At 43.7% G+C, this 25,887-nt stretch overlaps 1 protein-coding gene across 3 annotated transcripts in view; it reads right to left on the bottom strand.

Annotated features, from left to right (window-relative positions):
• LOC118359145 (breast cancer anti-estrogen resistance protein 3-like) overlaps window positions 1–25,887 on the bottom strand; it is a 100,212-nt gene that overhangs the window by 48,033 nt on the left and 26,292 nt on the right. For 2 of the 3 annotated variants that reach the window (XM_035737435.2, XM_035737434.2), the window contains exon 3: window positions 23,629–23,743. In XM_035737435.2, coding sequence (XP_035593328.1) covers window positions 23,629–23,743 — 115 coding nt within the window. Of the gene's footprint in view, window positions 1–7,647; window positions 7,805–23,628; window positions 23,744–25,887 lie in introns of those variants that run through there. The other variant, XM_035737436.2, reaches the window with a different exon arrangement.

The following is a 25,887-nucleotide window of genomic DNA, read 5'->3' as shown; positions in this document are numbered from 1 at the left end:
CGCAGATGACTGTGTTTTCTCCTTGTTGTGACAATATCACAGAGACATGGTGTCTGGGACAGTAAACAGGTGCTGCTGATGCACAAGTTGGGTGGCAACATTTACGTGCGTGCCTTTCCTCTTAAGCTGTCAGTATAGTAAAGCACAGTGACAATGGCATTGCTACTGGATATGTTAAGATCATGTTATATACGTAATGATGCCAATGGCACAGAGACCACCATCCTTCATTTATCCAAGTCATAGTTCCACTGATGATCCCTCCCTCTCCATACAACCACCCAGAGAGAGAGGAACAGCAAGGAGCATGGAGACACAACTCCAGGCTATCAGTGAACCACCAGCCAGTCTGACTCTGACAACACAACAGCAGATAGGGATCTCTTGTTCTCGGTCTTCTCCAAAAACATGTTTACCTCAGTTTGGACCACTACGCCTCTAATTGGACAATGAAATAAAGACTTCTTTCTAAGCCGAGAAGCTTTTCTGCTCAGCTTTCTGCTTTTATCTGTTGCCTCCAGCCAACTCCTTAACATGCTTAACAAGCAGAGAAACCAAATGCCCTCCTCAGCAGAGAGGGGATGACGTCACTTGTTGTTGCGGCCGCTGTTTCCTCACCTGCTCCTCAAAGAGCAGCAGCACAGGATTATTCATAACGTTTCATTTCCTAAACTTGACGTGGCATGTGAAGGTTGAGTGAGTGTAAAACAAAATGGTATGTCAATCATCTCAGGGTTTAGCTGTAATTTAGGTTGTTTGATTATCATACTGTAAGGGGTCAACTGAGGATAAAGCCTGCGGTCTTCATTCAAATGCAATTGTGTGGTGATGGAAGATAAAGAAAACCTTTGGTTAAGATCGCCTGGCACTTTGATCGTTTCTTAAAAAACAACCTAGACAAGACTGGTTACCATCCTTCACTGTATTTTTGCTGGTGACCAGCCTTCACTGTGTTTTGCTGGTGACCAGCCTTCACTGTGTTTTTGCTGGTGACCAGCCTTCACTGTGTTTTGCTGGTGACCAGCCTTCACTGTATTTTTGCTGGTGACCAGCCTTCACTGTGTTTTGCTGGTGACCAGCCTTCACTGTATTTTTGCTGGTGACCAGCCTTCACTGTGTTTTGCTGGTGACCAGCCTTCACTGTGTTTTGCTGGTGACCAGCCTTCACTGTGTTTTGCTGGTGACCAGCCTTCACTGTGTTTTGCTGGTGACCAGCCTTCACTGTATTTTTGCTGGTGACCAGCCTTCACTGTGTTTTGCTGGGGTCTTTGTTGTGTTTTTGCTGGTGCCTTCACTGTGTTTTGCTGGTGTCTTTGTTGTGTTTTTGCTGGTGTTTTTGCTGGTGCCTTCACTGTGTTTTTGCTGGTGCCTTCACTGTGTTTTTGCTGGCGCCTTCACTGTGTTTTGCTGGCGCCTTCACTGTGTTTTTGCTGGTGCCTTCACTGTGTTTTTGCTGGTAACCAGTCTTCACTGTGTTTAGGACACTGGTGACCGGCATGGTATGCTGGTGACCAGTATATTCTGGTATGCTGGTCACCAGCAAAACCAGCATCAAAGTGCTTCATTATTTAAGACAGAACATTACATGTACTATAAGGCCTTACTTTTCAGGTTCTAGGAACAACCATTTCAGTAACAGGTACAATAAGTCCAACTAACAGATTGGATTAGTTTATAAACATGTATGTTATTTATCATTGTGTAGCATAAGCAAAAACACACAAAAAATGTGAAACAAACCATTTAAAAAAATCTAACTGCAGTAGAGAATTCTGGGAAATATGATAATGATGGGCATGGTTTTGCCAGGCCAGCTTGACCAGTTAGACTATTGTGGACCAGCATAGATCGGCATGGTCACAAGCATACCATCATAAACTGGTCACCAGCATCACCAGCTTGACCAGCTGGTCGGCCAACCTAACCAGCTAGACCATGCTGGTCAGACCAGCTTGACCAGCTTGAAATGTTAATGCTTTACACATTCATGTATGGATGTAAACCTCTGTGTGATTAAAAAAGCAGAGTAGTGCAGAATGCGTGTAAAACAATGGGCGGTGGGTTGAGGGAGCAGCAGTCCTATAGAAACACCCCCTTGGGGAGGATGGGGACAAGGAGAGGTGGAGAAACCACTGACCCAGACAACAGCTGAATGTGACCACGCACTGACCCTATTAACTAGCGCTATTCAACACACATACACACACGGTCACCGTGACCCCAACACACACACACACACACACACACACACACACACACACACACACACACACACACACACACACACACACACACACACACAAGGCCTGGTGCTGCTTTCAGAGCCTTTGTCCTCTTTCTGCTGTGTGAAATGTAATCTGAGCCAGCGCTGGTGTCAGTGTTTAGGTCTGGTATTAACTCTGTGACCTGTCTCTAACTGAGAGGGGGAGATTAAGGCCCTGCTTCACATCACTAAAACGGTTCATCCTCCCCACAGGGATTGCAGTGCAACTAGATATGTTCTTCTATGGGGAGATGCTTCGCTGTTTAACCCACTGGCTGAGTGCCAGGAGGGCAGCAGAAGGGAGGACTACTCTGTAGCATGGGAGGAATTCCCCACCATCACGGGTACTGCTGACTGACTGACTGACTGATGGGAGAGTACCATAATCTGCCCTGTGATGACAGCACACTTCCAAATACACAGACACACTCATTCCTATCATGCAAATGCAATTAAAATAGTATTACAACATAGTCCTTCAATTGACGTATGCGAAGATCTCTCTGTTCTATGTCTCCTTACTCAGCATAGCAGCATCAAGGAGATGATAGAATGCCAGTACTGTAGACAAAAATGGAGCTACTTATACTGGGAAATAACCATGGTTAACAACAGGTTTGAATCTCAAGCGAATTTAGGGCATTTCAGGGTGAAATTGGATCAGAAACACTTTTAATCCACCTACTCTGTTCCAGGTGTATTGTGAGACTAAAGATCAGAGCAGAGTACCGGCTTTCACAGAATGATTTGGTACGGTTAGCTATCCAGAATCAAAAACTCCACTATATATTTTTTTAAGTCTCCCAGAAATTGCTTAACACCTCTAATATCATGTCGATCACATGTCCTGACGTGGATCTCAAATCACCACAGATGTTTATTCCCCTGCTCTGTGTCCAGACTCATCATGTGGGCTCAGTCACTGAGCACGTTCCACTTACTCATCATCATCCTCAACATCATACCACAGAACAAACACAAATTACAGTCTATGGGGGTGTGACAAATCACACAACTCACCCAGAGAGGAAGAGGCGAAGCGAGAGGTTTTACTCTGCCCAAAATCTGTCCACGAAAATAGCCCCACGAAATGAGCAATTTTTGTATGGCGGTCAATGAGGGAGTGTGGAATTTGTTTAAAAAATAAATAATTTAACCTCTAACTACAAAGCAAAATCAGGTTCTGAGAAATTTTAGCAAAACCGTGGGATGGTGCCAGGTTTCCTTCAGATGTGACGTTTGGCATTCAGGCCAAAGAGTTCAATCTTGGTTTCATCAAACCAGAGCATCTAGTTTCTCTTGGTCTGAGAGTCCCTTAGGTGCCTTTTGTGAAACTCCAAGCGGGCTGTCATGTGCCTTTTTCTGAGGAGTGGCTTCCGTCTGGACACCCTACCATAAAGGCCTGATTGGTGGAGTGCTGCAGAGATGGTTGTCCTTCTGAAAGGTTCCCCCACCTCCATAAAGGAACTCTGGAGCTCTGTCAGAGTGACCATCGGGTTCTCGGTCACCTTCCTGACCAAGGCCCTTCTCCCCTGATTGCTCAGTTTGGCCAGGCGGCCAGCTCTAGGAAGAGTCTTGGTGGTTCCAAACTTCTTCCATTTAAGAATGGTGGCCACTGTGTTCCTGGGGACCTTCAATAATGCAGAAATGTTTTGTAACCTTCCCCAGATCAGTGCCTTGACACAATCCATAAATCAGAGCTCTACTGACAATTCCTACGACTTCATGACTTGGTTACGGCTCTGACATGCACTGTCAACTGTGGGACCTTATATCGACAGGTGTGTGCCTTACCAAATCATGTCCAATCAATTGAATCTACCACAGGTGGACTCCAATCAAGTTGTAGAAACATCTAAAATATGACCAATGGAAACAGGATGCTCCTGAGCTGTATTTCGAGTGTCATAGCAAAGGGTCTGAATACGTATGTAATTAAGGTATTTCAGTTGAATTTGCTAAAAATTAAAAAAATAAGTCAGAATACTTTCCCGAATGCACTGTATTTCTTTTGTTAGAGCGGTCACTTGACTATCTTGTCAATATAATAAACTATCTTTGACTCAATCAAACACCCGACCTTAACCAACAGCACCCACCTAGTGCTAAGCAGCCATTTTGTGCCAGACCACTCTTCAGTGGCCAGGTGAGGATTCCTATAGAAGCCAGTGAAACTGGTGGGGCTGGGGCAAGGGGTTAATTGGCTGGTGCCTGAGGGCTTAGGGCTGGTCAGTGTGTGGAGGCTCGCTGTTGACCTCAGAAAAAGCAGAATGAGAAACCAGCAGTGAGTCAGTGTGGCCAAAACCAGGCACATCTGTTCCCACTCAAGGAATGCTGTTTGATAATTACTTCCCTGTGGTGAGTCTGTTGCACGTGCTGGAAGACAAAGGGTTAACTCTGTCTGGGCTCATTAAGACAACATGAATATTCAATATTCTGATAAAATAAATGATTAATGTGAAATTATAGAAGAGGTGACAAGGTAATCGCTGTTATTTGAACTGAGGTGTGAGTGTAGAAAATCACCACCGTCCCTCTTCTTTTGTCCATCTCCTCTCTGCCTCATGATGTCACTCCGCTTTACCTCACACTGTTTCACTTCCTTTCTCTCTTTTGTCTGTCTACCTCTCACAAGCACAATGGTCTTTCTCTGGCTCTCTCTGTCTCTGTCCTCCCATCACTTTAACTGCTGCCCACTGCTGACATCATTCTATGCATATTTCACACACACACACACACACACACACACACACACACACACACACACACACACACACACACACACACACACACACACACACACACACACACACACACACACACACACACACACATTAAAGTTCTGGCTCATGGCACTTGTCATTAGCTCATGTCAACAAACACAAATATTGTTTTTTTTACTGTACTTATAGTAGGAGCATTGTGTCCTGCACTAGTCATACAGCATCTACAAATATGTTACCTAATAGCGAGCAATGACAAAATTGGCCTTGATCAGAAAGATATGTGAGTCAAAATATAAAGGAAATGAAACTATAAACGTCAAAACTAAAGCTTATTAGAGGAGTTACTAAAAAGTGGAGGAAGAGAATATTCCAGTGCAAACTGGCCAGTATAATCAGAGTTATGTTGTTTTCTCCAGACTTCCCCCACACTCACTCCTCCATGTGAATCTAGTGAATAATGCAAGTCCCCTTTAATGAATTCAAACCTGCGTTGAGTGGACAAAAGGCCAGAGAGAGGCTGTGGGCCACGAGAGTACTCTGCAAAATAAAAGCTCTAAAACATTTGGCACTATAGGGCTGACTGCTATGCCCATCCAGCTTCTCCCATCCATCCCATATCTGACAATGGAAACAGGCAGTTCTGAGGGAGACAAAACAGTTTGGTCTAGTCTAGTTTAGAATATCAGCCTGTTGTACTCCGTGAACATTTGGGCTGACCATACATCTCTCCCCCCATCAGACCCATCACACCCAGGGCTTTGGGAGTTCTCTCTCCCCGCATTTACGCTGGTCCTCCCCTCAGTACACAAATCACAGTGAATCAGGCTGGATACAGGCTCTGAGCCGGCTTTCAGGGTTTCTATAGCAGGGTGTCCAGCTTGCATCTTATCTAGTTTACAGGAAGGAACAGGAAGCCGTGGAGAAAGGATCTGACTTGGGAATAGCTCACATGCCCAATCAGCTGAGGTGTGGAGGCAACAGGCAAGGCAGGGAGATCCGGATGTCTTTCAGCTGGGGCTCTAAAAGCAGCAGCCAGCAGACACTTCACAGCTCTAGGGACCTATAAAATCTGTTTCATTTTTGCCTGATTTAATTTTTCCCTCTTATAATCATACTTATTTTTTTTATAGAAAAACAACACAATGAGGATGTTCTAAGTCCACAATGTTTCAACCACATCAGGGGACCATTTTTGACGTCTGGGAAGAATCTAATAGATGTTGTGAGCACCAGCAATAAACCATTGTTTGGGTAGCAGTGCTTCTGTAGCACTCATCTCATTGCAGAGTTTGCAAAACAAATGGCCACTGGGATTAATGCAAAGTTATGGTTGAGATGGAATCATTAGCATCATCGCTAGCGGTTACACAAAGTGTAGACATACACGTGCACCGCACACACACATAAACAGGGGCATTCCTGTGCCGTTTCACAATGTTGCAGGAAAATACGAATCACTGATACATTTTGTTCGTGACTTATGATTAACTTGGGCCAATTAATGCATTTTCTAATAAGTTCAATAGATTTAGTTGATTTCCTACTACTAAATCCAATACATTTTTAAATATTGCTTTATGCAGTTTTAATGTCTGGATTCTGTACACATTCTCTGCGACGCAGATTTTCTAAGGCCCTACAGCTCCAGCTCTGTCACATGCTGCAGGCCTGGCCCCTCATTACCCAGACAGCAAAGCAGACACACAGGGAAAGCTAATGAGTGGCACAGGAAAACAACGCCACAAATAAAAATCATGCAGGGAAATGAAGAGGGATAAAATTAACCAGAGGAAACTGATTGAGTGAGGTTGCCCTTCCTCTCTCACCGCAAACTGGAGAGAGTGGATGGGCGGAAAACTGAGGACAAACAAGCTTGCACACAGACATTAGCATAAACATACACGCACACACACACCAGTGCATTACTGAAGCATCCCCTGGCCAGTCTTTCTCTCCAGATCTCTGAAATGAACAATGAGCCCAACTGTCACATGACACTTGTTTGGGCCCTTCTTTTGTTGAGAAAGGGGGGTGTTTGATATTAACTCAGATCTTCCTCTCCTCCTCCTCAGAGAGAAAGACAGCTACAGAGAGCGAAGAAGCAAGAGAGAGAGAGAGAAACCCGCTGAGTCTTAGTTTATGGGCTGCATGGCTGGTCTGTGTGTGACATATTAATCGCTAGTTATTAAAGCCCACAGCGGTGGCTGCCACTCCATTCCTCACCAACAAGACCAGCTACTGTCATCTCTCTCCTACACACACAGCATCTTAGGTGGCCTATTTCCCAAGGGAAAAGTCTCAGAAAGCAAAGTTCTTGAAAGACATTGATTCAGTAGTCGAAATGCTTATCTTATGATATTGTGTCAAATAAAGGAAAAACGTTTTAGGAAATATTTGTAAAAGTTTGACCTTGTTAGTGAGAAAAGGCTGCAAAAACTGAATTGACTGAAGTAAACACGATTAAAAACAATACTAAGAGTTTCCTGTTGTTGTGAAGACGTGTAAAGTCTGAATAAATCAACGTTCTTTGAAGTCGTAAACATACTAGAGAGATAGATACTGCCCACACCTCTGTAACTCCTATCAGCATTTAGATACAACACCACACTCCAACACTCCCTGTGACTTCCATTCAGTATCATTTCCAGAATTCCTTACCTGTCTATTAAAGTTGCACTTGTTTTGAAAAAGAGCACAGCCAGAGATTTCCTCCTCACTTTACTTGAGTAGAGTTCCTCCTGAGCTGTAGCACTACAGAGTCCAAGGCATAGTAGACTGACTGACCAGCACAAAGACTCACACAGACAGGCAACAACAAGACCAGCGTGCAGAAACAAATTCCTTCCTCATCTCTCTCTCTCTCTCTCTCTCTCTCTCTCTCTCTCTCTCTCTCTCTCTCGCTCTTGCTTTGTGTCCCTGGGCCTCCCACAGTGGCTGTGTTGCCCTCCTATTCCCCTCAGTAGTATGACATCTATCTCTCAATTCAATTCAAGGGGCTTCAGTGGCATGGGACACAAAATCAACAACAAAAAGAAACGTCCTCTCACTATCAACTGCGTTTATTTTCAGCAAACTTAAAGTGTAAATATTTGTATGAATATAACAAGGTTCAACAACTGAGACATACACTGAACAAGTTCCACAGACATGTGACTAACATAAATGGAAATATGTGTCCCTGAACAAAGGGGGGGGGGGTTCAAAATCAAAAGTAACAGTCAGTATCTGGTGTGGCCACCAGCTGCATTAAGTACTGCACTGCATCTCCTCCTCATGGACTGCACCAGATTTGCCAGTTCTTGCTGTGAGATGTTACCCCACTCTTCCACCAAGGCACCTGCAAGTTCCCGGACATTTCTGTGGGGAATGACCCTAGCCCTTACCCTCCGATCCAGCAGGTTCCAGACTTGCTCAATGGGATTGAGATCTGGGCTCTTCGCTGGCTATGTCAGAACACTGACATTCCTGTCTTGCAGGAAATCACGCACAGAACGAGCAGTATGGCTGGTTGCATTGTCATGCTGGAGGGTCATGTCAGGATGAACCTGCAGGAAGGGTAACCACATGAGGGAGGAGGATGTCTTCCCTGTAACGCACAGTATTGAGATGGCTGCAATGACAACAATCTCAGTCCGATGATGCTGTGACACACCGCCCCAGACCATGACGGACCCTCCACCTCCAAATCGATCCCGCTCCAGAGTACAGGCCTTGATGTAACGCTCATTCCTTCGATGATAAGCGATAAACGAATCCGACCATCACCCCTGGTGAAACAAAACCGCAACTCGTCAGTGAATAGCACTTTTTGCAGTCCTGTCTGGTCCAGCGAGTGAGGGTTTGTGCCCACAGGCGACGTTGTTGCCGGTGATGTCTGTTGAGGACCTGCCTTACAACAGGCCTACAAGCCCTCAGTCCAGCCTCTCTTGCCTATTGCGGACAGTCTGAGCACTGATGGAGGGAATGTGCGTTCCTGGTGTAACTCGGGCAGTTTTTGTTGCCATCCTGTACCTGTCCCGCAGGTGTGATGTTTGGTTGTACCGATCCTGTGCAGGTGTTGTTACAAGTGGTCTGCCACTGCGAGGATGATCAGCTGTCCATCCTGTCTCCCTGTAGCACTGTCTTAGGCGTCTCACAGACATTGCAATTTATTGGCCTGGCCACATCTACAGTCTTCATGCCTCCTTAAAGCATGCACAAGGCATGTTAACGCAGATAAGCAGAGACCCTGGGCATCTTTCTTTTGGTGTTTTTCAGAGTCAGTAGAAAGTGTGAAGTTATTTTGATTTTTACATATTATCTTTGAAAGACAAGATCCTGAAAAGGGGACATTTATTTTTTTATGTTAACATTGCCAAAGTAAGTGAAGTAGATAATATACAAATGTGGGGAAAAAACTATAAAAATGAACAGTAAACATCACACTCACAGAAGTTCCAAAAGAATAAAGATATTACAAATGTCATATTATGTATATATAGTGTTGTAACAACGTGCAAATGGTTAAAGTACAAAAGGGAAAATAAATAAACATAAATATGGGTTGTATTTACAATGGTGTTTGTTCTTCACTGGTTGCCCTTTTCTTGTGGTAACAGGTCACACATCTTGCTGCTGTGATGGCACACTGGTATTTCACCCAGTAGATATGGGAGTTTATCAAAATTGTGTTTGTTCTCGAATTCTTTGTGGATCTGTGTCATCTGAGGGAAATATGTGTCTCTAATATGGTCATACATTTGGCAGGAGGTTAGGAAGTGCAGCTCAGTTTCCACCTCATTTTGTGGGCAGTGTGAACATAGCCTGTCTTCTCTTGAGATCCAGGTCCGCATACGGCAACCTTTCTCAATAGCAAGGCTATGCTAGTCTGTACATAGTCAAAGCTTTCCTTAACTTCTCTAGGGTAGGGGGCAGCATTGGGAATTATGGATGAAAAGCATGCCCAAATTAAACTGCCTGCTCCTCAGCCATAAAAGCTTAGATTTTGATAGAAAACAGTTTCTAAAACTGTTTGAATGATGTCGGTGAGTATAACAGGACTCATATGGCAGGTATAAACCTGAGAAGAAATCCAAACCGGAAGTGGGAAATCTGAGGTTTGTAGTTTTTCAACTCTTGGCCTATCGAATACACAGTGTCTATGGGGTCATATTGCACTTCCTATTGCACTTCCCTTTTCGGTCTGCTCCTAGTGATCGCGCGTCATGAATTTGGAACACTGGGCTAAACGCGCAAACAAATAGGAGGTGTTTTGACATAAATGATGGACATTATCGAACAAAGGTAAGTGAATATTTATAATGCTATTTCTGACTTCTGTTGACTCCAAAATGGCGGATATCTGTTTGGCTTGATTTATTGTCTGAGCGCTGTACTCAGATTATTGCATGGTTTGCTTTTTCCGTAAAGTTCTTCCGAAATCTGACATAGCGGTTGCATTAAGGAGAAGTGTATCTATAATTCCGTGCATAATAGTTGTATCTTTTATCAATGTTTATTATGAGTATTTCTGTAAATTGATGTGGCTCTCTGCAAAATCACCGGATGTTTTGGAACTACTGAACATAACGCGCCAATGTAATCTCAGATTTTTGGATATAAATATGAACTTTACCGAACAAAACATACTGTCATGATCGTCGTATGGAGGGGACCAAAGCGCAGCGTGGTGTGAATACATTCTTCTTTATTGAAATGAAGAACAAGAAGAACACTTAAACAAAAAACAACAAAACGATTAAGACGAACGTGACCGCTATATAAACAATGTGCAAACGTATAACATAGACAATAACCCACGAAATACCCAAAGAAGATGGCTGCCTAAATATGGTTCCCAATCAGAGACAACGATAAACACCTGCCTCTAATTGAGAACCAATCTAGGCAACCATAGACCAACATAAACACCTAGATGAAATCAACCCCATAAATCTACAAAAACCCCTAGACAGTACAAATACCCTAGAAAGTGATAAAAACACACATATCACCCATGTCACACCCTGACCAAACCAAAATAATAAAGAAAACAAAGAATACTAAGGTCAGGGCGCGACACATATATGTATTGTGTAACATGAAGTCCTATGAGTGTCATCTGATGAAGATCCACAAAGGTTAGTGATTCATTTTATCTCTATTTCTGCTTTTTGTGACTCCTCTCTTTGGCTGGAAAAAGGGCTGTGTTTTTCTGTGACTTGGCTCTGACCTAACATATTAATTTGGTGTGCTTTCGTCATAAAGCCTTTTTGAAATCGGACACTGGCTGGATTTACAACAAGTGTATCTTTAAAATGGTGTAAAATACTTGTATGTTTGAGGAATTTTAATTGTGGGATTTCTGTTGTTTTGAATTTGGCGCCCTGCAGTTTCACTGGCTGTTGACGAGGTGGGACACTAGCGTACCCTAGAGAGGTTAAGTTTGGGTCAGTCATGATGGTCAGGTATTCAGCCACTGTGTACAGCCACTATGCCAAATAGCATTCTGTTTTTCTGTTAATTCGTTCCAATGTGTCAAGTAATTATCTTTTTGTTTTCTCATGATTTGGTTGGGTCTAATTGTGTTGCTGTCCTGGTACTCTGTGGGGTCTGTTTGTGAACAGAGCCCCAGGACCAGCTTGCTTAGGGGACTCTTCTCCAGGTCATCTCTCTGTAGTTGATGGCTTTTTTATGGAAGGTTTGGGAATTGCTTCCTTTTAGGTGGTTGTAGAATTGCTCTTTTCAGGATTTTGATAATTAGCAGGTATCTGCCTAATTCTGCTCTGCATGCATTATTTGGTGTTTTACGTTGTACACAGAGAATATTTTGTGGAATGCTACATGCAGAGTCGCAATTTAGTGTCTGTCCCATTTTGTGAAATCTTGGTTGGTGAGATGACCCAAGACCTCACAACCATAAAGGGTTCTATAACTGATTCAAGTATTTTTTGCCAGATCCTAATTGGTATGTCAAATTTGATATTCCTTTTGATGGCATAGAATGCTTTGTGGAAGTTACCTGTGGCGCTGATGTTTAGGCCAAGGTATGTATAGTGTTCGTGTGCTCTAGGGCAATGGTGTCTAGATGGAATTTGTATTTGTGTTCCTGGCAACTGGACCTTTTTTGGAACACCATTATTTTGGTCATACTGATATTTACTGTCAGGGCCCAGGTCTGGCAGAATCTGTACCGAAGATCTAGGTGCTGCTGTAGGCCCTCCTTGGTTGGTGACAGAAGCACCAGATCATCAGCAAACAGTAGACATTTGACTTCATATTCTAGTAGGGTGAGGCTGGGTGCTGTTCTATTGCCCTCGTCAATTCATTGATATATGTGTTGAAGAGGGTCGGGCTTAAGCTACATCCCTGTCTCAACCCACAGCCCCGTGGGAAGAAATGTTGTTTGTGTACATGGATTTTATAATGTCGTATGTTCCCCCCCAACACCATTTTCCATCAATTTGTATAGCAGACCCTCATGCCAAATTGCGTCGAAGGCTTTTTAAAAAAATCAACAATGCATGTGAAGACTTTGCCTTTGTTTTGGTTTGGTTTGTTTGTTTGTCAATTAGGGTGTGCAGGGTGAATACGTCGTCTGTCGTACGATAATTTGGTAAAAAGCCCATTTGACATTTGCTCAGTACATTGTTTTCACTGAGGAAATGTACGGGTCTGCTGTTAATGATAATGCAGCGAATTTTCCCAAGGTTGCTGTTGATGCATATCCCACAGTAGTTATTTGGGTCAAATTTCTCTCCACTTTTGTGGATTGGGGTGATCATTCCTCTTTCTCTCTGAAACACACACACACACACATGCCCCTGCACCTCCACACACACGGCCCCATAGGGGAGTGATTTATGACTTCCCAGCCACACCCTCTGGGTTGGGTGGAGAAAGCAGAGTTGTCTCCTGACCGGCCCCGGCCTCTGCCCCTGACCTCCCACCATCCTCCTTCTCACCCTCACCCCCTATCCTCCCACTGCCCCACAGCACTGAAAACTTCCCTCTCCTCTTCCCCCCTCTTTCCCTACTCTCCTCTTTCAGCAAAGCCCAGGATAGAGGACAGAGCAGCCTAACCCTCCCAACAACAGCCTTTGTTACTGCCCAGTTTTACTCCACATTATGTCATGGCAGCTAGAAACAAAAAGGTCTAAGTAGTGATAAATATATTTTAATGTTCTTTGAACAAGACGTTACTGTCACTTGTCATTATACAGACAGTGCAACAGTGGGCCTATGATGTGCAATCTGGTCACATCTCTGAAAACATTAAAATAATTTGTATACAATTTTAAGGTAGCTAGTATCGTGTCTTGTAACAGAGGAAGTCGTGTTTGTCTTGACTGTGGTACTGAATACACTTTCCCCTGTCTTTGTCCTCTAAATATTCCACATTGTCTTCTAAATATAACACACACCCCAGTGTGTGTGTTTTTGTGTGTGTTCCTTCCTGGCTCACCCTTGCAGAGGATACCAGTACCGTGGCCCCATGATTGAGAGCACAGGTCAAATCAAATCAAACTTTGTCACATGCACCGAATACAACAAGTGTAGACCTTACCGTGAAATGCTTACTGCAGGCTCTTAACTTCTTTGGGACTGAGGAGCAGTATTGAGTAGCTTGGATAACAAGGTGCCCAGAGTAAACTGCCTGCTACTCAGGCCCAAAAGCTAGAATATGCATGTAATTAGTAGATTTGGATAGAAAACACTCATACGTTTCTAAAACTGTTTGAATGATGTCTGTGAGTATAACAGAACTCATATGGCTGGCAAAAACACTCATACATTTCTAAAACTGTTTGAATGATGTCTGTGAGTATAACAGAACTCATATGGCAGGCAAAAACCTGAGAAAAAATCCAAACAGGAAGTGGGAAATCTGAGGTTTGTAGTTTTTCAAGTCATTGCCTATCGAATATACAGTGTCTATGGAGTCATATTGCTCTTCCTAAGGCTTCCACTAGATGTCAAAAGTCTTTAGAACCTTGTTTGAGGCTTCTACTGTGAAGGGGGAGATAAAGAGAGCTGTTTCAACCAGGTGTCTGGCAGAGTGCCATGACCTTATCACGCACATTCCCGTGAGAGGTAGCTGCATTCCATTGCATTTCTAAAGACAAAGGAATTCTCCAGTTGGAACATTATTGAAGATTTATGTTAAAAACATCCTAAAGATTGATTCTATACATCGTTTGACATGTTTCTAAGAACTGTAATAGAAATGTTTTGACATTTTGTCTGAACAAGTGATCGCGCATTATGCATTTGGATTACTGGCTAAACGCGCAAACAAAAAGGAGGTATTTGGACATAAATGGTGGACTTTATCGAACAAAACAAACATTTATTGTGGAACTGGGATTCCTGGGAGTGCATTCCGATCAAGATCAATAAAAATATTTATAACGCTATTTTTGACATTTCTGACACCTCTCCTTCTTTGCAAAATGGCTGGATGTTTTTCTGTGACTAGCGCTGACCTAACATAATCGCAAGGTGTGCTTTCGCCATAAAGCCGTTTTGAAAGCTGACACAGCGGTTGCATTAAGGAGAAGTTTATCTATATTTCCATGTATAATATGTGTATCTTTTATCAATGTTTATGATGAGTATTTCTGTAATTTGATATGGCTCTCTGCACTTTCACCGGATGTTTGTTTGAGACAATGCATTTCTGATCATAACACACCAATTTCAAATGAGGTTTTTGGACATAAAGACATAAAGATCAACTTTATCGAACAAAACACATTTATTGTGTTACATGAAGTCCTGTGAGTGCCATCTGATGAAGATCGTCAAAGGTTAGTGATGAATTTAATCGCTATTTCTGATTTTTGTGCGGAAAATGGCTGTATGGTTTTCTGTGACAAGGTGCTGACCTAACATAATCTTTTGGTGTGCTTTCATCGTAAAGCCTATTTGAAATCGGACACTGTGGCTGGATTTACAAGAAGTTTATCTTTAAAATGGTGTAAAATACTTGTATGTTTGAGGAATTGTAATTAATATTAGACATTGCACACCAGCTGTTATTGACAAAAAGACACACACCCCACCCCTCGTCTTACCAGACAATGGGCTTCTCTGTACTGGCTGTGCATTGATAATCCCCCCATGTCATGTATACTACCTCTCTGCCCTCTAGGTCACCAGAATGCTGATTATTACGCACACCTGTCACCATCGTCACACGCACCAGCGCTTATTGACACTCACCTGGACTCCATCAGCTCCTTGATTACCTGTCCTATTTATGTTACTCCCTTTGGTTCCTTCCCCAGGTATTATTGTTTCTGTATCTGTTTCATGTCGGTGCGCTGTTCGTGTTTCTTGTTCATGTTCGTTTATTTATTAAATGTATTCACTCCCTGAACTTCCCGACTCTCAGCGTACATCGTTACAGAATAATGCCTCACCAAAGAGAAGCATCAAGGCGTGTTTCTTGTTTTTGTGTTGGAGGTGTAGTTGGGTCTGGGTTCTGCCGGCTTTTCAGGCATTCATACCTCAGTTGATACAACAGGGTATCAAGACTCGTTTGCCGGGTCAAGCGTCTGTTGCCGAGTCTACCGAGGATGCCTCAGCTAGCTCTTCAGGCTTCCATGCCTTAGCTAACTCGTAAGGTTTTCAAGACTCGGTAGGCTCGGCAGGCTCCCATGCCACAGCTGGCTCGCCAGGCTCCGGTGCTTCAGGCTGCTTGTAAGGTTCCTGTGCCTTTACGGAGTCAACTGGTCTGCTCCTGATCCCCGGGAACGTCCCTCTGGTCGGCGTCCTGCGGTCGGAGCCACGTTTCGGAGAGGGGGTGCTGTTCTGTTTCCTTCTTCGGCGCTCTAAGTCGCTGGGCTCCCGCGCCCCAGCCGGCTCTACAGGTTCTCGCACTCTGGCAGAGGTGGCCGGTCTGCTCCTGATCCCTGGGATCGTCCCTGTTGTCGGCGTCCTGCGGCTGAAGCCGCGCGTCAGGGAGGGGGTACAGTCACGTCACCTCCCTCTCTGGCCTCTAGGTCACCAGACAGCTGATTATGACGCACACCTGTGTTAAGGGAATTTTTATCTATAATGACTAATTATGTATACATTTCAATCAGGATGAATTAAAAGACTTATGTTACTGTACATGTATGAAGTTTCTCTGTTGCTCTCAGTATTGAATATAATGTAGTCAGGAGTTTAGTACAATGACGGTCTGTTCCTTTGTACAAATGAATGTACTATCTCCAGATGGCAGGGACGGACTATCTCCAGACTGTCTAAAATGCTAATCTACACTGACTGACCTTGGCTCTAGGCAAGGAGGGAAGGCTTGAGATCTATAGAGCCTTTCTAACAGTGTCAAGAAGAGACGGAACATTTAGAAAACGCTGACGTCATTTTCAGTTTATAACCTCCGGCAAAATGTGTATGAACTGAGTACTCTTGAATTAAAGGCTGTTACCTGACTTTTAAGACCGGGGCTCTGTCCATTCTTATAAAATATAGGGTCTTACAAACCCTTCGAATGCATTGACAGAGTGTTTAATTTGATTGGGATTTAAAGGAATTTAGAATTCCTTCAACAACCTGTCACCAAAATCATGGGCACCAGCGCTTATTGACACATCACCTCCTTGATTACCTGCCCTATTTATGTTACTCCCTTTGGTTTCTTCCCCAGGTGTTATTGTTTCTGTATCTGTTTCATGTCAGTGCGCTGTTCCTGTTTCTTGATTTGTTCATGTTTATTTATTAATGTACTCACTCCCTGAACTTGCTTCCCGACTCTGAGCGTACGTACATCGTTACACTCCTGCTCTATATTATCCGTGTCGTCGTTCAGCCACGACTCGGTGAAACATAAGATATTGGTAAGTAGGGTAATCGTAGGTCATCAAATTTATTTTCCAATGATAGCATGTTAGCAAGTAGAATTGATGGCAGTGGGAGTTCACTCACTTGCTTTCGGATTCTCAAAAGGCAGCTCGATCGGCATCCTCTTTCCTCCATATTTTATTCATGCAAATGACAGGGATCTGGGCCTTTTCCCAGGAGAGAAGTATATCTTTCTCGTCGGACTCGTTAAAGGAAAAAGCTTCTTCCAGTTCGTGGTGAGTAATCCCAGTTCTTATGTCCAGAAGTTATTTTTGTTCATAAGAGACAGTAGCAGCAACATTATGTACAAAAGAAGTTGTAAAAAACTGAACAAAATAGCACAATTGGTTACGGGCATGTAAAACATCAGCCATCCTCTTCGCCGTCATCTTAAGTCAGGTGATGTTTGTTTTGTGTAACGTTATGGTAAATCTGCCACGGTGACTCAGGGTCAGGGCTCTGTGTGTGTGTGTGTATATATATATGAATGTGTGTGTCTCCACAGAAGCCTTCAGCACATGAGACCCAGCTGGGTCTTTTGTCAGGAGCAGTGTTTGATTTGGGCAGGAGCTCACCAGAGCTGAGTACCGGCATCTCAAATGTTCTACTGCATTTCCTCTTATAGAATATTAGCTAAAAAGTATTATGGAGCTCCTGCACCTAAATATAAACAGTAATGGCATCCCACATGAGTAACGTCAACTGTTTCAGTCAAAGTCAGGCATTGGTCAGGAGGACACACACACACAGAGACACACACCAGGCATACACTGGAAAGATATCTGTAAACAGACAATCTCCAGTTTCACTGCACCTGCCAGGACTATACTCTAGATGAGTATACCCCATAACACCCCTCATTTATTAAGATGTCAGGTATCTAAACATGTTTCACACATTACAAATATGAAACGTGTTTAGTGTAGAAATGTTACGTAAACAGAATGGCATACTATGTGATGTAACTTCAATCAGTCAAAGTCATGTTCTTTGACATGAACCAATTACAGAACTGTTGATGTATACAGTGTCTGTGTGTTCTCCTTTATGTATTGGTGAAGTCTGGCTTGGCACAGCTTGTTATTGAGTGACACCGTACAGACCTGGTGCCATCTTTTGACCTGGGTGTCCTCATTTCAACTACATACACACATGCATGCACGCAAGGGACACACACACACACACACACACACACACACACACACACACACACACACACACACACACACACACACACACACACACACACACACACACACACACACACACACACACACACACACACACACACACACACACACACACACACACACACACACACACACACACAAACTCTCTCCAGTGCATATGCACTCACCAAGGGAACGTTTGGATGCCAGGTGCTATGCTTTTTTCCCCTCTGAAAAGATCCAAAAGTCATGATCCATCCCATTTCTCACATGGTTGTAAACAAAGGAGAGCATTTCCAGGAAATCACTCCTCTGATCACTCCTCCGCCCATTATATGCTCTGAGTCAAGACCCTGATCTGTAATCTGCTGGTGGTTACTCACAGCACTGCCTGTTGATGCACATTGACAGCTACCATGACTCAGGAGCCAGCCATCCCATGTCCATGAGCTGTCAATCATAACCAAGTTCCCTCTGGGAAAAATACAGTGATTTTGTTCTGTAAAGGGAAATGTTTTTGTACAGGGATGTACTGGATGTCGACTAAGACTGTTTCTCTAACAGTCTTTTCCCTATGCTGTAGTTTTGATCTGAGTAGAGAACAGTATGTAAACCTGAAGATGTTCCTCTCTGTACCCAAGGCTGAGAAGAAGAACAGTTTATCAGCACATGTAAACTATCCTTGTTTTAAAGAACGCCTCATTCCATAACTTTTAACAGCGTATAAATTCAAGGATGTGTTGTACTTCAGTTGGCATGGAATCCATTTCTTTGGAAGAGTGGATATTTAACCTGTGATCAAACAGATCATCCTAACTCTGTTGGTGAACACTCTTCTGATAACAGAACAACGTTAGTGGGACCAGGTTAAGCTGAATATGACTCAACTACAACACCAACTCGGTATTATGACCAATGTTTGGTCCACGGTCTCCATGGTGGAATTCTCTCACCGTGGTAACTCGTGTTTTCCGTCAGGGACAAATAACAGCTCATCGGCATGCTGCTGAATTTCTGTCCATCTATCTTCTCACACTACTGACGGCCTGTTTTCATTTTTTAAATATTATTGAACCTTTATTTAACTAGGCAAGTCAGTTAAGAAACAAATTCTTTATTACAGTGACGGCCTACCAAAAGGCAAAAGGCCTCCTGCGGAGAAGGGGGCGGGGATTAAAAATCTAAATAAATCGAATACAAATATACGACAAAACACACATCACGACAAGAGACACAATGCTACATAAAGACAGGCCTGAGACAACAACATAGCATGGTAGCAACAAAACATGACAACAACATGGTTGATACAAAACATGGTAGCAGCATAAAACAGGGTACAAACATTATTGGACACAGACAGCAGCACAAGAACAACTGTCAGTAAGAGTGTCTTTTAGCCTGTCACCAAGGGGAAGTCCACACACAGTGTGAAGAGGAATGCGCTTGATACCCAACAGCACAACAAAACCTATGGCTGTCAGTCAGCAGTGAGTGTTGTAAAGATAATGGATGGCCCTGTGTCAGTGACAATGCTGGGTAGCATGGTGGCTAATGCAGCAGGCTGGTGGATGGCCTTGGATTAGACACGCTGCTTCAACTTGGTTTGCGCTCACATTGCATGGTGACATTTGTCACACAAGCCTGGTTGATAATATACCTGACCAGTAATTTCTAGTTGGAGTGGCTTGTGACTGTTTTACAATCAGCATTAAGAAAGAGATAATTAGGATGTGTTATTTCAAACGGAGCTAGCTCTCTCTCGCTCTCTCTTTATGCAGCATGCCCAGCTGTTGACAATGGAGGACTGTGTTTATGTTGGTGACGATCATAGCTAGTCTGGTCTGGACAGACTGGACTCTCTCACCACTAACCGTCAAACCTTCCACTGTCCCGCCCCATGTGACAGAGGAGACACGGGAACTGGGACCACTCTGAGAACGCCCTCCTCAATCACAACACATTGATCCCATGAAGTTTCAAAAGTTTCACATCGGACACGTCAATCTCTTTCTATCCAACCCACAAGCATTTCATCCCCATGCTGTCATAATCTGGATCTCACAATAGTTTCCATAACCATCCCATCAATCATGGCCATGTCTGTGACATCACATGTCATCTTCAGGACCTGAGGGGCAATGCAGAGAGGATTGCTGTATGTCATGATGAGATTAAATTATCATAGAGTGGGACTCACTGGGCAAAGTCTAGTATAACATTGATCTTATACCTTTATTTATTGCAGCTAACTTTTTTTTTGCAGTGTTTCTAATTCTCAGAGATGAAAGTGCTATGTCTTTCAAATGCTCTTATCTGGGTCACAAGATGAGTTTGCATTTTCCAAAGGATGCCATTAACTTTAACAAATACTGTACATAGACAATCTACCCTAATAGAAGGGAAGGCAGCATGCCAACTCTCCATTTAATGGTAGGCTTATACTACCGATACTCTGGCCTGTCATCTATGTCGATGCTGTGTGGTGACTTAAATGCTCAGTAAGGAATCTTATAGGAGCATTAGGAACAAGAAACGGGATGCATTATAATGTTTTTTTCCCAAGAAAAGCAATGTTATGTATGTTTAGAAGTCTGTAGAATACTAAAGGAATAAATTAATTATAACAAATATTATGAAAACCTATTTTAAAAGTCTCTCTAATCGAAAAGAGGATTTGTTTTATGACTCTAAATACAAGGCATTTGAATCTTAGCCTGATACTAATAACATATATTTGGCTTGGAAACAGTGGGTTATGAGAGGGCATTTCACAAAAGTCATAAAGCATGAAATGACAATGTGCTTGAATGTTTAAAATGATGATCATTTGATCATATTCTATTTAACCAGAAGTTCTGAAAGTTGCACTCATATGAGTCAAAAGTGGTCCCTGAAAATGGTGTACAACGTCACATATGTGCACCATGTCATTGCTCTGTCTTTCGCACTGCTGTGGGTTTATCAAGTGCATCTTGCTTGCTGTCACTCATATGGCGAGGGGCTGAAGCTCATTGGTTGAACTCAAATTGTTAAGGGGCTGGCCCATGTGGGGGAAAATTTGGGAGAAATGGCGCAGCACAGCTTCCAGAAAAACAGTCACTTTCAAATGAGGAATTGCGTGGCTAATTGGGGTAAAACAGTAATCCTGCTCATAGATTAAGCATTTATGAACTACACATTGTCACAACCAGCAAACCGCCAAAGTTCCGGAGCTTGTCTTTAAATTTATCATATGAAGAAAACACCCAGCATGACTGAAACATTTCATCTACTTCTGTGGAACACACAGTACTGCATGGGAAATATGTTCAGTAGAAATGCAACGTTTCAATAGTGACAATTCCATTCTAATCGTTTTGAGGCAACTAATCCATCTGCTTTACATTTTACTGAATCACAATGTCGAATGTGTCATATTTGTCTCATAGGGCTCAGACTCCTCAAAGAGAAAAGATAACAGTCAGAATAACAGAAGGCTAATCTATTTTAGTCTGGCTAACACCTAACAAAGTCCTCCTGACCTCAAGAGTCTGGAAAGGCTATTTTGATGTTGTCGGGCACGATGGTTGATAATGAAGGGGATGTGCTTTTTTTCTGATTGGTTCTCCTTGTGTCTTTCTCACTGAAACACCCACATGGACAGCCACACACAGCCTATGAGCACCGCCCCTTCCAATACAACTGTTGGATTTTCAAATCCAAACAGCGTTAGGTACTAACACATTTGTTTTTTCAAAGAAAACATTCAAGCTGTTCAAGCAACAGTCTCCTGTCCAGACCAGTGTGTCACAGCTCCCCCTCGCTGTGAGTCACGTCAGCCACACTCAGTCTGTTTAGCACTATCCCTGAATCCACACACCATGGACTAACACTCCCTGCAAGTTTGCTTTTCTGATCGTTAGTGAGAGATGCATTTAAACTTGTGGTGTGGATGGATGGTGCAACAGGAGAATGGATGACCCTTTTACCACAAACCCTCTCAGGTGCTACAACAGGATTTACCAGCAGCCCAAAGCCACTTATTGCAGACACATAAAAACAAGAAGTGTCTTTTATTAGGAATGGAATATTGACAAAACGGCCTTACTAGAATGTTCTAAACCAAATGTCATTCTCTTGGCAGTAGCCATAGCAACAGTAGGGAGTTGGCGTATAATGCATGAGTCATCCCCACTTCTCTAGAGTTAATTATACACAGCAGGGCACCTGCCTCAGGGCAGTCACCACTGCTCCAACTCTTACAGCTGCCTGGATAGACCCTGTGTGTGTGTGTGTGTGTACGTGTGTGTGTGTGTGTGTGTGTGTGTGTGTGTGTGTGTGTGTGTGTGTGTGTGTGTGTGTGTGTGTGTGTGTGTGTGTGTGTGTGTGTGTGTGTGTGTGTGTGTGTGTGTGTGTGTGTGTGTGTGTGTGTGTGCGTGTGTGTGTCACAGGACACTGCTGAGGGAAGGATGGCTCATAATAATAATAGCTGGAATGGAGTGAATATGGAAACCATGTGTTTGATGTGTTTGATACCATTCCATTTATTCTGTTCCAGCCATTACTATGAGCCCGTCCTTCCAATTATGGTGCTACCGGCCACCTGAGGTGTTTGTGTGTTCCACTGTGGTTGTAGGAGTATAATGCTGTGATATGTGCGGAAGCATGCCTTTGAGTGACACAATACCTGTGTTTACAGTAAATGAGACTGTTTTGATTTCCTCCTCTGTTCCCAGGAGCATGATGCCTGTCTGTCTTATCTCAGTAATCCCTGCGTGTTGCCATCAGCCTCCTGGTGCTTTCATGACTTATAGCTGAACACCTCATTAGATTCTCTTGTCTTTATAGGTGGCGTCAAGGGATAAGAATAGGAGAAAAAAAGAAAAAAAACATCAACTGTTGACTCATCAGTGACTTGATGAGGATAATCATGTCACTGGTGACTTTATTCACTCAGATGGCCAGGAAAAAGTCTCTTGCCTTTAACTAGGGCACATTGTTTTCCCTGGTGACTATAAGGAAAGTGTCAGCTACTATTCAGCACATCACTGTTTCTCTGGAGGGGCCTCTCCTCTGACCCCTGGACCAGAAAGGTGGGGCCGTGGGGTGGCAGTGGCTGGTGGGAGAGTGCCGGGGGTCTTGTTCCTCACTAGGCCTATCCTCTCTATTCTCTCTATACTTCCAAACACATTATGGGGCCTGCGCTTCCCAACACAAACAGAGGACCGGACAGGGGGAGACAGCGGGAGGGAGGGCTGGGAACCAGACAAACAGGGCCTGAGCCAGTCTGTGAAAACAGCCATGATAAGGCCTGCTCCTGTTAGGTCAGCCGTGTGAGTGTTGGAAGAGAAAGACACTTGTCTTGTTAAAGTACTGCCACTTTCCCTACTTTCACATCCAAACGAGTGTAAGTGCAGTGAGTTACAGTATGTGGCATATGCACACGGCATATTGCATTTAGCAAACTACAGCTCAAAATGTATGCTGTAATCTTGTGGCTTTCAAAAGGAATAACTGGGAATATTTCAGTGGGAATTACTTTTCAGGATTTGAGTCACAACAACAGTGACTCATAATGTGAACAGACCAACAAAGTATATTTTTCATGAACAGGTTTGGTATAGGAAGATAACTACCAGTGAGATGTTGAGCCACTGACCTCTCCTCCTCTCGCTCTCCTGCAGTATCTGGATGCTTGTGAGGAGGTGGATGCGGTGGAGGTGGTTACGGACGCCCAGCTCCAGCAGATCCAGCTCATTCAGATGCAACAGGTCCTGCAGAGATGGATGGGTGAAGGGTTAGGAAATATGAAGGAAAGAAAGCTTGCAAATTAAAAGCCCGCGAAGTATACCAAACTCTACCACAAAGCAGACAACATTTCAACCACAACAGCCTTCTTCGGGGGCTAGACAGGACTGTTTTTAGCCAGGCAGACACCAAGGACACCTTTCCCCTCCCTCCAAACTGAGCGTGTCCTCTCCTCCCCCTAATCTAGTCAGGCCGGCACCCCACACTGCCTGTCATTACTGGGCTGCCACTCTGCTGCCAACGGTGGGGGGCTTGCTTTGGTTTCAAAACCATACATTCTGGGTGGTGTCTTCACAAACACCACCCTGTTTCTCTCAGCGTTCCAGCGTGTATTGTTCCCCAGCAAGACAAAACAGACAAGTTAAATGATAGGTTTGGTTAGAAGATATTTTCTGCTGTTTGGAACATGCCTTTCAGCTTGTGTTAACAATACTGAAATATCCAAACAGAGGAAATTATTCTGCGTTCATGTACTTAATGAGATCAGGGTTAGCTTACAAATAATTACAAATCATTGATAACGTATATTATTGATGCAAGTGAAGTGACCAAGTTCGCTTTAGTCACATGATAATAACATCATTCATAACGACACCGTGCAAAGTTCAAATTCTCAGCTAGGCTGTTTGCTTTGCCTTTATCGTCCCTGGCGCAATGGAGCAGTGATCTGGACCAGATTGTTTTAAGGCATCAGAGAGTTAGTTTTCCACCACAGTGCATTAGAGTCTTTGTCCCTGTCATCTGTGCTCTATCCCGGTGGAATCTCAGCCAGGATCTTTGTGATCACCAGGCATTCTTCTGCATTGTCCTGCCTCTGTTATGACGGGGGGACGGAGCCCAGGCACAGCCAGCTTCCCAGGGCAGCTGGGCAGGTGTGTGTCTGTCTGGGTGCCCTATGCTGGTAAGGGTCCATTATCCCCTGATGGCTCTTAGGTGTACACTGCTTACCCAAAGAGGCCCCTAGTAGTTCCACACCCTCTTGCCCACTTCCTGACATCAATAGGCAAAAACAGCCCTTGGTCTGTCCTGAAGACTCTCCTATGCATTATCCGACCGTGCCATATGTAGTCACATAAGTACCTTTAGAACTGGCAGGCATTTCAATCAATTCCTCATGTAGATATTTGAATAGTTGTCTTTGTCTGCGGGATTGTGGTTTGGTCTGGGTCGTTGTTTTCTTGTCTGGTTACTTGAGACGACGATGTTGCAGAGAGAGGAGCACCGGCGGGTCTGACTGACTGGCAGTTAATGTAACTCTGCCGCTCACCAGCGTTAAAATGCGGTGTAGCAGAACTCGTCCCCAGGGGCTGAGGAGCAACTGCGGATATCTCCCCATTACTCTCACTACAGGGCGGGTTATCAGGCTGCAGAGCCCGAAAGGCAGAACGCAGAGAGGAAGGCAGCCATGCAGCCATGCGTTTCCCCTCATCTCCATCACCTGTCTGAGCAGCAGTGGAGCAGAGAGACGTGACACACAATCTCCTGGCTGATTGATGCTCTCCAATGGTTGATAGAAAGGCATTAAAAAAAAGCACGTTTGTGTTAGAATTGTATCATATTCAACCATTAAAATAGAAGGTCCGTTCTAAAAAATGTTTTAGAACTTGTACCCCTCCCTCTCTTTTCTCCCTTAATTCCACCACTAATGGAGCAGTAATGGAGATTCCATTATTGCTCTCCATTATCTCTGTTTCACATTACTGAGGCATTGTGGGCCTTCACTAGTAGAAGCAAGACATGGTTGGAATAACTAACAACTATTGATCCGAGCATATAACAAAATCAGCTACACTCATTTATGTTGAGATCTGAAGAGTTCACTCTGTAGTCTCTCTATTCTGTAACGGTGGGATAGAAGGTTTACAGGCTGGTGGTATAAAGATACCCTCACTAATAGCCTCTCTGTTCTTGTCCTGCAGCCTGATTAACATGGGGAACACTGTCTATCCATAACCACAGCATGTGACCCTACCAAGGTTATTTGTGTTGCTTATTATCACAACTCAATCGCTGGTTGAAAACTGTTTTCTGCCCCCTCTCAAAAGATAGAATTTTTAGATAATTGGCCCTCTTTCTGGGACTCACCCACAAACAGGACCAAGCCTGGCCT

This window comes from Oncorhynchus keta, chromosome 26, assembly GCF_023373465.1.
Source record: "Oncorhynchus keta strain PuntledgeMale-10-30-2019 chromosome 26, Oket_V2, whole genome shotgun sequence".
NCBI classification, from domain to species: Eukaryota; Metazoa; Chordata; class Actinopteri; order Salmoniformes; family Salmonidae; genus Oncorhynchus; species Oncorhynchus keta.
The sequence above is the reverse complement of the archived record's forward strand: the minus strand, read 5'-3'. Positions and strand labels throughout refer to the sequence as shown.